At 39.7% G+C, this 16,544-nt stretch overlaps 1 protein-coding gene across 4 annotated transcripts in view; it reads right to left on the bottom strand.

Annotated features, from left to right (window-relative positions):
* hlcs (holocarboxylase synthetase (biotin-(proprionyl-CoA-carboxylase (ATP-hydrolysing)) ligase)) overlaps window positions 1–15,022 on the bottom strand; it is a 65,346-nt gene extending 50,324 nt beyond the window's left edge. For 2 of the 4 annotated variants that reach the window (XM_051386386.1, XM_051386388.1), the window contains exons 1-5: window positions 14,627–15,022; window positions 12,047–12,187; window positions 8,797–8,959; window positions 6,817–7,844; window positions 6,121–6,300 (exon numbers count right to left, since the gene is read on the bottom strand). In XM_051386386.1, the coding sequence (XP_051242346.1) occupies window positions 6,121–6,300; window positions 6,817–7,844; window positions 8,797–8,959; window positions 12,047–12,187; window positions 14,627–14,902 (1,788 nt within the window). In that variant the 5' untranslated portion in view covers window positions 14,903–15,022. The remainder of the gene's footprint in view (window positions 1–6,120; window positions 6,301–6,816; window positions 7,845–8,796; window positions 8,960–12,046; window positions 12,188–14,626) is intronic. The other 2 variants (XM_051386385.1, XM_051386387.1) reach the window with 2 other exon arrangements.
* Window positions 15,023–16,544: the final 1,522 nt, after the last annotated feature.

Genomic DNA, 16,544 nt, shown 5'->3' with positions numbered 1-16,544 from the left:
TGTGTCTCTGCACCGATCATTTCAACGTAATTTATTAGCCGAGAAACAGGACTCTGCTCCTCCCTTTTTTTTTTTTAGAGGTAAATTTGGCCAGGGCATCAGGCTTGATGATCGGTCAAAACATCTGGGCTTCCATAGGAATACTGACTCCACTTTTTGCACATTTTAACTGTAACTAGAAACTATGACCATCCAACAAGCTTTACACAAAACAAGCCTCTGCACTTAAATGAATAAAAAAATGGATTTGGCAAATACTTTCCAGTCCTGACTCTGTTTAACTCAAGAGCCCACTTCTTCCCCAGACAGAGGAAAATGGAGATATGCCACCTCATGGCAGAGAACAGGAACACCCACTGAGCAGTGATGGAAGTCAGCCGCACTAATCACCAGCACACTGACTACATTAGTGTGTGCTGGAGAAGGTTTTCATCACCTGAAGGAGTCCTGCTACTAGATTGACTACAGCAGTGAACTAACCCTTTTCTTTTCCAAAAGGATTCTGATAAATCACAGACGTTAGATTTATTATACATGTGGATATTGCCAGTTGTAGAAACAAAATGATTCTCTATGGATATTTTATATAATCTAATTCCTATGGTCTGCCTTTAGACATTATCTGACCAGACTGTTTATCACCTCCATTTGAATACTGTGAGAGGACAGATCATTTATCTAAAAGCACTGATTAGCAGTAAAAACCGGCTAAAATGGATGCTGTGTTCTATGGACAACAGATCTAATCACTTTTGCTTTTATCATGCTGTGGTTGTTTTACTTTTTATTATGGATATGATAAAACATACATAACTTAATTTTCTGGATTTTCTAAATTTGGTCATATGACCAGAGCGGGACATTTTAAAGTAAAAAATGAGTCAGTTCTCTCTAATGAACAAACTATATCATGGAGACAATCTATGCTGCATTCACATGGATTCAGGCAGACGGACAACACCTTCTGGACAGCACAGGAAAAAACAATAATATGCAATGTCAACAGGGCAAAATAAAACATGCATGACGATATGTTGCTATGGTGATGTTTCAAAGAATGGAATAAAATATATTACAAGAATACAACATAATTGAATTGCTATTTTACAATGTAGGGTTGTATAATGAAATTCAGCCTGTACTTGAAAAAACTAATATATATATACAAAAAATATTAACATGGGCAATTAATTATTGCCCATGTCAGTGTATTTATTGGGCTCTAGATATGAGTCTGTGATATACAGTCCAGCTATGTCATGTGGTTATTACTGTACTGTTTCTTGTTTGTTTTCTGTTTGATTTTTTTTGTTGTTACTTGTTTAAAGGATGTAATATGGGACATGGATAGGTGGTCGTATGTCAAAAATATCTCTGAACATGAGGATCATGTGGGTAATTTCATCAAAATACAGTTATTAAATTCAACTGTTACAACAACACATGGTTGCAACTAACAAATATTTTCATTACACATTAATCTGTGGATTATTTTTAATCATTTGGTCAACTACGTGTTTATGGTCGAGTGTGTAACATTTAGGAGGATCTATTGCCAGAAATGGAATATAATATTCATAGCATTTTCTTTAGTGTATAATTACCTGAAAGTTGTTGTACAGACACCACAAGTCGCCTTCCATGGAATGTTGAACTACAATGTTTCTACAGTAGCCCAGAAGGGACTGGCTCTAGACAGGGGCATTAGCGTTTTTCGTGCGTTTCTCCTTTCGCGCTTGAAAGGGGAGGGTGAAATGAGGGAGTTGCAATCTGCAACTACACCACTATATGCCACTAAATCCTATGCACTGGTCCTTTAAAATAGTTCTCCCGTGGTGACATGCACTTGTTGCTTGTTTTGTCTGACTAACAGTCACTGTAGAGTCACTGTTTCAGCACAACACATCTCATAGTTTTGATTTGCATGAAATGCTTCTCTTTTCTGCCTTTGTACATTTTCAGAAGCCCAAGCTCTCACATACCTCGGCTCGAAACACACTGATTGAAAGGCCTCTCGAGAATATTACTTACATTTGGAGCATGAAGGGAAAGGATCTGTAAAAGTCTATTTATTCAGGTAAAGAGCTTCCAAAGTACAGATCATGAGTACCAATGCCTGACAACGAGCACTCAAAGAAACCAACACCCTCAGGCTTAACCTGATCCACTCAAGACCAGAACATCCTGACAACTTTAGGACTGAATAAAAGCTAATGGAAGCAATCTGAGGTGGTTCACTTGGAGCAGAGAGGCCGTTCTGCAGACATGTTGAGGTCCACAGCTACCAGCTCTCCTCCTCAACCTACACAACAATCTGGAAACAATTCTGCAGCCCCCAATTTCCATCAGCCTGCTGCTTGTTGGGACAAAGTGGCTGGGGCAGTAGGGTCAAAGGTCACACAGTAATCCAAACATACAACAGTGAATACAAAAGCAGCTTCAATACTACTGCTACTTCTACTAATATTATTTTAAATACTGTTTTTATGGGCCCAGGCTCTGTGACCAAAAAGGACACCTTGCTTCACTGATACCAGCCAGTTAAAGGAGCTGCTTCTTAACCTGGAGCTCTGACTCCCCCTAGTGGTTCTTGAGGACATGCATAATCAAAACGGTGGGTTTCTTCCTACTCCATGACGACTGCAACATTTCTGATAAACTCCCTCAGTCTTACTGCAAAGTTACTGCTGCTCCTGTTGTCATTTCCTGACACACCAAGGCAAACATTTTACAGAGGAAATGTCTACAAAGTAAGAACACCTCCTTTTTAGTAAAAAAAAACCCAAAACAAAGTTTTTTAAAATTATGACAATTTAAACCTGGAGGGCTGTTGCGCACTTGTACACCAGTGGTTCCCAACCTTTTTCCTCCCCCAACTGGTTGAGGCAGACGACCACCCACCTAGAGCTGAAGGGTCTGTCCTAGGTTTCTGCCTCTTAAAAGGAAGTTTTTCCTTGCCCCTGTCGCCAAGTGCTTGCTCATGGTGGTACTGCTGGGTCTCTGTAAATGTTATAAGGAGTTCGGTCTAGACCTGCTCTATTTGAAAAGTGTCCTGAGATAACTTCTGTTATGAATTGGCGCTATACAAATAAAATTTAATTGAATTGAACTGAATCAATGGACCTCCTTTATGTCATACACATATGAATATTTCATATTTTATTCAGAACTGTATAATGAACCCAAATAGTGACTGAAAGTTTTTATACAATCCTATGTTTGTATTATGTATTTCTTATCATCTTTAACAATCATACATTCATACTTAATAGGCTTCTTTTTTGATAAATTCAATGTTTTCTTCTCTCTTGGCCATAGCTGTGTTCGTTGTTTGTTTTTGTTTAACTGTGTACTTTTCTAATGCAGGACGAGGCTGTTTATCAGAGACTGAAGGCTCTGTGAATATAGCTTGCATTAAGCTCTTCAAAGTTATCTTAAATAATCTAAAATTCAAAATTATTTATATTATATTTATAAGATTTACATTTTCTTACACCGCTTTACAAGGCCTTGCAATCCCCTGTGAAGCTTTGGGGACCCTTTGTAGGGGTCCCAACCCTACAGCAGTGATCTTCCTGATGGGACTGTTACATTTATTAGTCAAGTTGACCCTGATGGTGTATCTTGTCATTATGAGGATAACAGACTGTAAGAAAAATGTGTGACGCACATTCACAGAAAGGACATTTTAGTGCGATAGAAGCAGAGTCGGCCAATATCAGTATTGGAATATACGTTATCTGATATTCAACAATATAAAACATTTTTTTCCGGTATATAATTCATAAAAAAAATGCTTGTGGTGTCACAGCAGAGGGCACACATCATCACATAGTAAGAGAGAAGAAGCAGCTCTCAGCAATGTCAACTAGGATTTGTTGACAATGTATATGTTCAATGATTTAACATGTTAGAGAATATTTCATATTCTTTATTAAAGTTATTTGGTAGTAGCTCTGCAGAGTCATATTGGTGCGAAATTGGTGAACAATACACGTAGAAAAGGTATATTTTCGTTCCAGCTCAAAAGATTCACTACAATGGTAATCAGCACATTCTGTCAGTCCCATACTGGCTTTAGGTACAAGATACCCTGTGTCCAGAAATTACACTCTTAAATTGAAAACCTTTATATATTTTTTTGATTCTGGATTCTTCCCTGAGGGAGGAGTAGATGGAATTTTAAGAATGTCTAACCTTCTTTTGTGGTAAAACAATATATTATGTTTATTAAATTTTATACATATTAAAACGTGTCTGGAGGGGATCATTAAGTCTTGCACAAGCCTAAAAACCACATTGGTGTATAAACATAACTGCCAAGAATGTTAAGAGACGTTGCATAGTTACAGCCTACACATAGAATAATGATCTCCACACAGAGGTTTACAGACTTTAAATTTGGAAAAAAGAGCATTGTTATCGGATCAGTATTTCGTAGTGTATCATCCCATAAAGAGTGTGATCTGAATCTAGGGAGAAGAAGTCAGAACAGTGCCTTCCTACTTAGCTTGTCACCCAAGTGAGGTAGTGAAGGCACAGTAAATTAGTTCTATACCAGCAATACTACAAGCTAGCGTCTTATATGGCAGTGTTCTTGTCAATTCGACATCAATAAAATTCATAAAGAAACTGTAAAAACAAACCTCTTGCTTTGACAGCCCAACAGCACAAAAGCTATGAACAACATTCACCCTTTCACACACATTCACTCAGTGATGACAAAGTCCATTGAACAGAAACTAACATTCATACACATTCACACACCGACGCACGGCATCGGGAGCAATTTGGGGTTCAGTATCTTGCTCAAGGATACTTCGACATGTGGCACCAGGAGCCGGGGATCGAACCCATAACCTTCCGATTAAGGAACGACCCGCTCTGCCTCTGAGCCACAGCCGCCCTTAAAGAACATTTATTTAGCTACTTTCCAAATAGGATCCTATTATATCTGGTGAGATGTCAATAAAATCAGTTCAATACCAACAGACTGTAATCAGCACTTCTCAATGTAAACTGGACATAATGGATGCTGGATGCATTCTCTGTGCTTATTGTTGGCAGTGCAGCTGCAGAGGAGAGCTGACTATTTTGGGGGTTTTTTTAACTATGAAAATATGAATTCAGTTCAACATATTCTTTGAGCTTTTTATTAATTAGACTGCCTTCAATAGTCCTATCCTCAAGATAAAGTGAACTTCAATGTTTTCTAAAAATCAAACCACATGGTACCCAAAGTGAGCAGCAGTCACTGTGATGGCTGATCGAAGACTGATTTGCTGCCCTCACATGTTAGTATTGGCCCTCTGTACAAAGACATGCAGTAAGCCTGCTCTTATATGCTCATATATTTGCATACGTTTAGGAGGACAGATTGTTTCCACATGTGTGGTATGCATTATATCTGTTTTGCTGCTCATACAATTAACTTAATAAAAACAATCTGGTGCTCACTGTGTGTGTGTGTGTGTGTGTGTGTGTGTGTGTGTGTGTGTGTATGAGTGAATGGATGAATGGTGGTTAGATGATGGATGATGATGATGATGATGGGTGAATGTAAAGATAACACTTTGATTTTCACTACTGTGTTTATTTCTAACTCACTGACTCGAGTCACAGTGCTTATTAGAATACACCGATTTGATTGGATTTGATTGCATTTGTTGTGTGAGTTTCCAGGGCCTCTAAACCAGTTTCTAAAAGGCTAGAAAAGATGCTGTTACAGAACAGAAACGCTCCTTCAAAATTCCCATTCCTAAGTCTAGACCCGGGCCATGGTCCGTCTATTAGTGATCTTAATAGTATCTCAATAGTATCTGGTAAAGCCATCTAAAATTTCGGGATATTATGGTGGCTTTGCGAAGAAATTCCCCTCTCATTTCAGAACGCTTTGTGCGCTTTCTCCATCCCTTCCTGGAGCATGTTTATTTTAAGACAGATAGTGCATCCAAAACACTAATCTGACCATGGAATAAGTGTACATTTACACATGATACTCTATTACATGACTGGTCAAGATTACCACATCTGACTAGACAATGTGAGAAGACTGTGACTAGCACTTGCTTGGTTCCTTGTGACCTTCCCACAGCCTGACAAATGAGCACTGAGTCTTACCTGAGAAGTGGCCAGCAGGTGGACTGGGCCTGGGGCTGGGGTCTGGTTCAGCTCACAAGTGAGGCCAAGAGAGGTGAGGATCTCTGTCAAGACTTCAAAACGCCGTGCATTGCTGACCTTCAGTTCATCGAAAGCTTCTGATGTCAGATTCTGGGAGTCAGGAGCAATTTCCAGGTGGACCTGCAGACAGGGCACAGAGAGTGTCCAGCCAGGGACGGCCCAAACGAGAATAAGCATTTTTCTTTTACAAATATTTACATACATTTAACATTTCAATTCTGCACTTGTGATTTAGACATATCCTTACAATATATTCCAAAGTAATCACACCTAGCATGTGTATGCCCTCCAATAAACTTGAACTTAAACTTAAACTTCCTCTCAGGTTGAACCAGCGCTACAAATCAATTTTCTGACGGGGTCAAACAGCGTTCCTCCTCCCTCTTTAACTCCGTACTTTTACATTAGTCAGTCTGCAGCACCTGTCAGATTTATCACATTTTAAATGGGGCTGCACTTGAATACTTTTAAGCTCATATCTTTTTCAGGCTAGAGTGTCTACGCAGTATTCCAGCCAAGACATATGCTTTAATTAAAACAGAACTAAGATTGAATCGTAAGAAACTGTTTCACCAATATTCAGCCATGTAAAACACTTAATAGTATACAATATAATATAAAGTCATATGTCCCTACCTGACAGAGGACAGCTTCCCCGCCATCCCCTCCATGGGTTACTCTGACTATAACCATGTCCCTCTGATGAGGGATGTCCCCTTTCAGCTCCCCCCAGAGCTCAACTTCCCCTCCTCCCTGAGTGTCCCTGATGTAGACCTTCCCGCTCGCCAACAAGCTCAGTTCCAGTTCTGTGCTGTCCTCCCTGGTGAAGCTCAGCCGGCTGATCTGCCCACGTCTCCTTTCCCTGACTTCCAGACACAGGCCTGCGGGGCACAGGGTGGAGGCTAGCCCCAGTACCCTGCCACCCTGGCTCAGGTAGGTGAGAAAGCGGGTCTGAAGCTGGGGGGTCAGGGTTTCCTCCTCTGCCAGGACCAATAGCCTGGTGTTGTCCAGCCAAGGATCACTCAAAGCCTGCTGTGGTAGGAGGGGATATATTATGTTGTTGTCCATGTTTATACACTCTGATAAAAGCTGACGGACTGCCTGGAAACGCTCCTGGGAACCACCTGTGAACACCAGAACATTTGGCGGTTTGCTATTACAGTCAGATCCAAAAAACCCTTTGGCATCGTGCTCAACTTCGTCCAGAGTCTCATCCCCACTATCCAGCCCCACTGAGTTATCATCAGGAAGGTCTGGAATGTTATCAGCTGAGGCATATTTGACAGAGAGGATGGTACTGTTCTCCAGCTGCAAACATTCGTGGCAGCTGGACAGATGGAGGTGGTGTCCATGGCCCTCCATGTGGTGATGATTCCCTAAGGAATGGTCCTCCAAGTCCAAGGCAGATCCCAGATCCTGGGTGCTGCGGAGCGGCTCTGATCCTCGTCGCTCCTCCAACCTCCTCTTCGCCTCTGGGGTGAGGAGAAGGCTGCCTTTACGGCACTGTAGGTGCTGCTGGTCTACTGACAGGTGACGAGGCGAAGGCGAGGGTGAAGGCTCAGCAACGCCCTCTTCAGTGCCACAGAGCCATAATGACGGCTCAGTCTTCCGTGGACACTTCTTTTCCAAAAGCTCACTGAGAGTGGATTCTTGCAAGAGGACAGCTAAGGGAAGATCAGAAAACAAAATGCACAAAAAATGTATAAATAAATATTTCTGTTAACAAGCCTTTAACAAGCTATAGCTAAGTATAGCTTAGCAGTTGTCTATTTACACAACCAGCATATATAGCATTAGCACTCAACATTTATCAATATTCACTCTCCTTGTATCTCTGGTTTGGTTTTCACCAACTACTGAGGAAAATATCTGGCTCTTTAAAAGCTTTAGTATGTTCACCAGCTAGTTGCTAGCTTTGTCTGTCTGCTGTTTGGTGCTGGTAGCGTACAGTGGGTCTTTCAGAGCTTTATCACTGAAAACAACTGCCTGCTGGAAACAAGGTAAATGACAGTGGAGATCTTTAAAATTAAAGATCCTCTCCAGACATGTATTAACACACACAATCTGACAAGCACTTACTCTCAAATGGTATTTATTTATTTATCAGTAAGCCTAGTATTGACACATTTAACTCTAACTTTTATCCCCCCTTTTTCTACTGATGCAGGTTTATGATGATGTGTCTCAGCTCATTGCAGATAACTGGTCAGTGTTTACGTCCATGTTTTGTGGCACACTTGGCTGTTCTCACCATAGCTGATTTAACTGCCTGTAGTCTATTGACTACACTTTAATACAGTTTTCCTCTCACCATAACAGCCCATATGTAACAGTTTAAATGAAGAAGAATTTCCAGAATATTTGGTCAGTTTAAAGAATTCCCAGGGGTTTCCATGACTGGAAAAGTAGTCTCTAAATTTCCAGATTGTCCAGGATGCATTGGAACCCTAAAGTGAAGGTGAAATTCTTATTTTACTGAAATAACAAAATGCTACTAAAATGAAGTATGTATTGCAAGAGATACATTAACACATAAGTACTGTGTTCAGAGGTGGGGATGTGAAAACAACTGAATATAAAAAGGGCAAATATGAAATGTTATTAAAAGCAACATACGGACTATCTTTGAAGGCACAAGTCCATTCTCCAGATGAAGCCGGTCTTCGATGAAAGCCACCCCCAGCCGACTGAAGTTATCTACAGTGGCCTGAGCCACCGCCCTGAATGGCTGGCCGGGGCTACAGGCCAGAGGAAGACAGTAGTCAGACCACTTCAGCACCTGCACACAACACACACCACTGGTTAGCTGACACTGTTCTGATCCACAGTGTAGAGTTGTCATCATCATCATCATCATCATCATCATCATCATCAGTCTCTCTCAGGTTTGTACAGAGACATGCATGTCTAGGTTCCTCAACCATGAGCACTGTAGTAAAATGTCTTTAGATGCATAGTGTCAAACCTACTAAATTAAAGCAGATTAATTAATGAATATAAAATTGATAACAATGAAAGAAGAATTGTATAGTAAACCATGGGTTCAACCTTTTTCTGTATAGGACCCATCTTTTATCATTGCCTAAACTGACATCAGTGCCATATTTTATAGAGTTTGTGTAAAAGGACCGATTTGTATGAATTTTGAGCAGATTATTTCCTGATATTGATTAGAGATTCATTTACCTAATATTTTAGCAACTTTTTACACAATTATCTGTCTGTATTCTGTTTTTTTTGTATACATATTTGCAATCATACACACTTAATAGGCTTTTTTTATCTCTCTCATTGCTCTATTGGCTCTTTGGTTAATGCTGGACGAGGCTGTTTATTAGAGTTAAAGCTCTGTGAATATAGCTTTTTAGTTTAGCTCTTCAATAATAATCTAAATAATAAAAAAAAAATGACTTAATTTAGTTTCCCTTAAATAATTGAACAAAATGCTGACATATAGGCCTACTGTGTACATTTATAATATTATAATTATTATGTCTAGTAATTGACAACATTTCAAAGTAATCTGACCAAAAACACTGACTACTGAGGGATAATAGACAATAATTTGTATTGAACTACAGTACAATATATTATATTGTGCAAACAAGAAATGGTACAAGGGGTGCAGTGAGGGATTTAAATTAAACAGATTTTGGAAAACGAATGACAACTTCAAATATTAAATCTTAACAAAAGGCTAGTAAAAATGCTTTCAATTGATTCTTTCATTTAAACTAGTCACAAATCATCATTCACAAATTTTCTGAGCTCTCACAGCACAATCTACGTCTCACATTTCTCCAGCTGTTGGTAGCTCTTTCTGGGCTTGTATTTATCCGGTGTCTCAGAATTCCTTATGGATATATCAAATACTATAGAATAGAATATAATATAATAGAAATAGAAAATACTTTATTTATCCTTGAAGGGAAATTATAATAAATGAAAATAGGACTCTGACTTTTTGGGCAAGTGTTAGTGTTACTGCCTGTGTTTTAGGATTTGCTGTCGATAGGTGGGTGGCTGTCTGCCTCGACCAGTTGGTGTTTGTGAGAGACAGACAGAGAGAGAGACAGAGAGAGAGAGTGCAGGAGAAATAAAGACCACTATACTCTTTTCCATCAGGTGGAAATACCTCCAGTTCCAGTCCTCCATTAACAATGACACATTAATTCATCTGGGCACCCTGGTGGTCATAATGTTATGCAGCCCTGTGTGTTCTGACCCCTTTCTATCAGAACCAGCATTAACTGTTTCAGCAGTTTGCATCAATGAGCCTTGGCCCCCCATGACCCTGTCTCCAGTTCTTCTCCTTCCTTGGAGCCCTTTTGATAGGTACTGACCTCTGCAGACTGGGAACACCCCACAATTGCTGCAGTTTTGGAGAAGCTCTGACCCAGTCATCTAGCCATCACAATTTGGCCCTTGTTGCTGCCCATTTTTCCTGCTTCTAACATCAACTTTGAGGACAAGATGTTCACTTGCTGTCTGATATATCCCACTTACTGACAGGTGCCATCATAACCAGATAATAAGTGTTATTCACAATCTTATGGCTGGTGCTATGGTGTAGCTGGAGAGCTAGCTAGTCTTGCTGTTTAACATACTGTCAAATTAAATTTACTGTTTGTCAACCATACGCAGTGTTATTTACTTTGACTCTTGCTAGTATGACGTTAGTTCTCTGGCTTGAAGCTGAGCTAAATGCTTCTGCACGCTGAATGGTTTTGGCCTCTGCGTCGTCCATTAATTCTTGATAATGGACACATCGTCAGGCGTTATCCCTTACATATATTATGTTTCATAGAGGTTTTGTTCATTAATTCCAGAAAAATTATCTACAGCATTTAGAAAGTTTACTCTCAGGAAAAGTGACACTGAAGAGCGCACTGACTTCATATAAAGTTGACAGTCACACAATTAGCCTAACACACCCAATGTAAAAATGAACACATTATTCCTCAGCAGCACAATAGTGTCAATAGCTAGCAGTTAAAAGCTGCTTGTACTATGAAGTACAAGCAGAGCTTGGTGACTAAACAAAAACATACATGTACATGTAAAATTCACCAAACAACATACATAGAATTCCACTGCAAACCACACCAACAGTTCCCCTGCTGTCCTTTTAAAATCGACTGATTGAACTGGAGATGATTGTACATTCCTCCGCATTGGTGGCTAGCAGTGATCATTCTGTAAATGTCTAAAAATTTGCGGTTGCCACGTTACAGAATGTTTCATTCCAACTGGTACGCATATAAATGATATGCCATTTACAGGTAATACACTGTATGTATGCCAAAATTATGTCATGGTACTAATGCATATGCCTTTTCCAATTTTTTTTATAAAAAAAAAAATAAAAATACATTTTAAAATGTAATTAAATATATGCATAAAGTTCTCAAATCGCAATAACAGTTTAAACATTCTGTTACAATAAAAGTATAAGGATTTATTTAGTAAAAGTACAAAAGTATTCAAATCAAAATATACTCAAATATTGATGTATATGCTATTATTGGATTATAATTATTGCTACATTAAGGTGTTGATCACTTTAATGTTGCAGCTGTAGCTCAGTTTTTAATTTTTATTGCAAATGTATATCGGTTCCAAATATCGGTAATCTGTTTCCTCCATTTCTAATAACTGGCCCTGAAAAAAACACATCGGTCGATGCCTATTTTCCATCAAATGTTTCTTAGACTGCACAATTAATTTAAATATGAATGCGTTCATGAGATTAGGGAATAAAGAACTTGGGAAAATCACGCCAAAGTATGTGTGCTAGAAACCAGCTTTGCTACATTAGAATGATTTCTCTGAGAAGATTACTTGGTAAGCAATGTGTGGTGCCTACTTTTTTATTCGATGTGTGAGGAAAATGGCAGCCCACTCTGTGTCCTGTAGATTCAATGATGAATGAAATATTCTCTATTCGTGGGCCACAAACCAGAGAAGACCCCAACAGCACAGTCCATTTGCTGAGGTCCTCACATGCCTGGGGACAATACAGACAGAACAGAAAATAACTCCAACACTACAAGGCTGATAGATTAGCAGTTAGTCATCAAATGCTTTGATCAGAGGAACAGAATGACATTTAGTCGTGCAGAAACTGTGTAGAAGGAGGGTTACCATAGACAGTGACAGTGACATCCGTATTGTGATATCAGTAACAAAACTACACACAGCAAAAGAGTTTTCAGTATTTGTTGCTCTGGGCCAAGGGTTTAACTGATCAAGTCTCAAATCCAGCTGAGCCTTCAATCAGTGAACTCTCAGATAGTTCTGGGCAGTATGACCAAAAATGTAACCTTTTTGTAAAGGTTTAGGAAACAAATAGTCACAAATGATTGTGTGCCATGGTGTTTTGTCCTGTTAAAGAGAGTTAGTTGTGAGTTATTAGTTGTTAGAAAGTTATAACTGTTAGAAAGACGGGTACACACTTAATAGGGCTACCCTCTCAATAATGCTACACACCGACTGTAGTGCTCTTCTCAGCAAAAAGAATATGGCTGCCTATTAGATTAGATTAGATTAGTTTCAACTTGACTGTCATTGCACAAGTACAAGTACTAGACAAGGAAATGCAGTTAAGCATATATCCAGAAGTGCAAAGCAGTAAAGTACAGAGTAATGTGCATATTTACAGGGATATATTTAAATAATAATAATAATAATAATAATAATGGTATGGAGGTATATGAAAAATTCATATCTCATGGCAAATTAAAACCTGTATACTGGTTCATCCAGTATATCGCCCACCACTAGTCTCAGACATGTCTAAAAAATTAGTCGAGTCTGACTAGATTCTTGAGCATACATCTCTGACATAAACCTTTATGTTATTGGCAAGATGCAGTACCAACATAACAGTACTATTTTTCTTACCTTTTTAACTGGTGACACTGTTGTATATGGCTGTAGCAATAAAAAAGCCAGAGTGTACTGAATAAGGGCACATTTCTGTTGCTTGTTGCTTATTGCTTATTAATTAAACCTTTCAAATGCTAGTCTCCGTTTTAAAAGTGCCCAATGAAATAATTTACAATATCTTACATCCTTTTTGTGTACTTAAAAAATCTGCATGTGAAATTCAACTTTGGAAATATAGAGGAGATCTGTAGCTTTAGAAAAACTGACAATATTTAAATAATCTGTGCAATGACTCAATGGTAAATGGACCTTTCTAGTCTTCCAACCACTCAAAGCGATTTTTACACTACGCAAAGCCCATCGAACAGAAACTAATGCAGTCATACACATTCACATACTGATTCGGGATTCAGTATTTTGCTCGAGGATACTTTGACATGTGGCACCAGGAGCTGGCAATCGAACTTACAACCTTCTGATTGGGGGACAACCCGCTCTGCCTCTGCGCCACAGCCGCCCGCCTCAATGAACAGACAGATGAGCAAAAGCCTAAGAAATAAGACAGCAACAACTTCCTACAGAAGTTGTGGACAAGTAAGGATGGTCCCACAGAAAAGGTTAGGAAGTTAACCAGTAGTACATTTACCAACCTTAAGTTAGATCTCCTTCAGACATGTATTAACACACACACACACACACACACATATATATATATATATATATATATAGATATAGGCTAGTCTAATAATAAAAGTAAGTAGTAATAGTTTTTCCACGAAAAAAGTATAATTTCAACATTAAAATCCTTAAAAAGTCATCTTTTCCTTCTATCTCATTAAAACTTCCAGAATCTCTGAATATACAAATGCTGTTAATTAATAAAGTTTTGCTGCTGGACACAAGATGTCTCCTACTTCACTGTAAAGTCCGTTCTCAGTGGATGTGCACTGCTGGCTTCAAGTTTCTACATCACACTGTACAAATTGATACTGGACCAGGATGGACTTCCTAACTATTGGTGATGTCACAGATCATGCTGCCCCCCCCGCCCTTATAATCTGATTTTCAATGAGCACAGAGAAACTTTCTCTTTCAGCAGATGAATGTGAAAACATCCTTCTAGTGTCAAACTCTGCACAGACAGCATTCAAACATCACACTGTAGGGACAAGAAGAACAACAAATGTTGGACTGAAAGGGGAACTTTAATTCTATACAGCATTGACAGTCTTTTTTTGGAATGTCCCCATTGTGGGACAAATAAAGGAATATCTTATCTTATCTTATCTTTTCTCTTGTAAAACCAAAAGCTAATAAGACGAAACAGACTCGGTCAAACCTGTTTCTGCTCCATCTATGTCATTAACTGTATATACATTTTAAAGCCATATACAGCTCTGTGGGACAGTCTCCAGACAGCTCTGGTTCTGGACAGTAGCTTAAAGAGAACCAGTTGTGCAGCTCAATGAGGAGTAAACAAGGCTGTGACAGGCCCAGACAGTATCCACTCACCACACTGTATGAATGACATTAAACTGTTAACTAACTGTTATCCAACCTGAGGCTCTGTTACATAGACGGCCTTGTCTCCCAGCTGGAGGAAGACGACGTCCTCGGGTGGGAGAGGGCTGGGCTGCCGGCTGCGTCCGGCTGTGCGTCCGGCTGTGCGTCCAGCCGGCGGAGCTCTGGCTGGTGCTGAGGCCGAGCCGGAGCAAACACTGAAGCTGAAGCCGAAGCTGCTGCTGTTCAGTCTGGACAGACTGTTGCGGATCAGCACCGAGTAGCACTTGTGAAAGCGCACCCACAGGTAGACGTAGCACAGAGTTATTAACATCTTAGCCAGCGTACGCGAACGGGGCCATAGTGGTTGTTCTGGCCATGTACATTGACACTGCTCACAGCGGTCACAACGCTAACTGTCACACTGTAAAGCTAACTGCTACGTTCTTCTACTAATGGCGGTTGGCAAACTAGCTTGTAGGTGCATTACCGCCACCTGCGGGACTGGAGTGTGGCGTAGTAGATTAGCAGGAAATGTTTTATTTTTCAAGCCAGTTGATAAAATATAATGTCTAAAAAAATATGTACATCATTTGGAAAAAACATGACAGTTGTCCAGGAAAATTGATCCTGTACACCATGGTGGGGGGGCTGGGGGTGCTGCAGCACCCCCTTGTGGCGAGATGGAGATTTAAAAAAATATATAAAAAATATTTTACACAATTTATAAATTCCTCATGAATATTTTGGGAAATGATTTTGACACACGTAGGCTATTACGTGTATTTTGGATTTTAATTTAATTATTTTGAGGCCTAATCAACACAGGTTCACGGAAGTTACGTTGTCAACGTCAGGCAGGCTAGTGGTCGCTGAGTAAAGAGGTTCTCAAGCAGCTTGCCGATGTCACAAAAGACAGAGGGTCTAAGTGTGTCACAGTCCAAGATGTAGCATCATGTTTGACAAAGCTCCAACCACAAACTAGAGCCATGTTTTCAGAGACAGAAAAACTGATCGAGTTATGTCTGTGCCTACCCATCTCCGTGGCCTCATCCGAGCGCACTGTCTCCGCCTTGCGTCTTTTGAGGACATGGGTACACAGCACCATGACCCAGAAAAGACTCACACACCTTTCGCTGATGCATGCCCACACAGACATTCTGAACTCCCTGGACATTCGTCCCCTCATGAGAGACTTTATCTCCGCGACCCCAGAGCGCACTTCAACATTTGGACACCTGTAACCAGGGCACCCTGTCTGTAGCTCAAAGTAAGAGCATAGTGCCAATGCTCACTTTCATATCTATTCATGCAGTTTAACGTTACACTGTAGTATTTTTGCAAGGTGGTGGGGATGGAGATGGAGAACGTTATTTTGATCGTGTGTTCTTTGTGTAACGGATGTGGAGAACATTTCAATAACGTTTAAATAGTCAGAGATTATTTCCTTGTGGTGTGAGTAAAAGGATTTTGGAGCTAATCGCGTGTGACATAAACGTAGATGGTGCAGTGACTCAGGTTCATGCCAGCTGACCAAATCAAATAAATTAATTAATAGCGCATATATTCATCTGAGAACTGATGATGTCCCTGTGTTACAGACCCTGGCTGTGTGCACTGAGGTGTATATGACAATAAAGTAATGAATCTCAATCTATTTATTTATTTTTAAAATGTATTTTAAATCGGCCTATAGGCTCAAAGGTTTTTTGTTTTCACAGCACCCCCTGTTCAAAATTACTTCCAGCGGCCCTGCTTACGGTACAGCCTACATCTTATTTTGGAATTAATTATTTTCCAACTGTCTTTACCATTCTCAAACCAAACCACGTGTTCACAGAATTCATGTTTAGCTAACTTACATGGCAGTATTTTCCCAGTAATATATCTTTGCTCTAATCCAGTCAGAGAGGCTGAGGGGAAATGCTACAAAGGTATTTTAAAAGATTCTGGGCTTTTGAGGAAAAAAAAGATGT

Source organism: Dicentrarchus labrax, unplaced genomic scaffold, assembly GCF_905237075.1.
Source record: "Dicentrarchus labrax unplaced genomic scaffold, dlabrax2021, whole genome shotgun sequence".
In the NCBI taxonomy this organism is placed as follows: domain Eukaryota; kingdom Metazoa; phylum Chordata; class Actinopteri; family Moronidae; genus Dicentrarchus; species Dicentrarchus labrax.
Note: the sequence above shows the minus strand (reverse complement) of the source record. Positions and strands in the feature narration are given on the sequence as shown.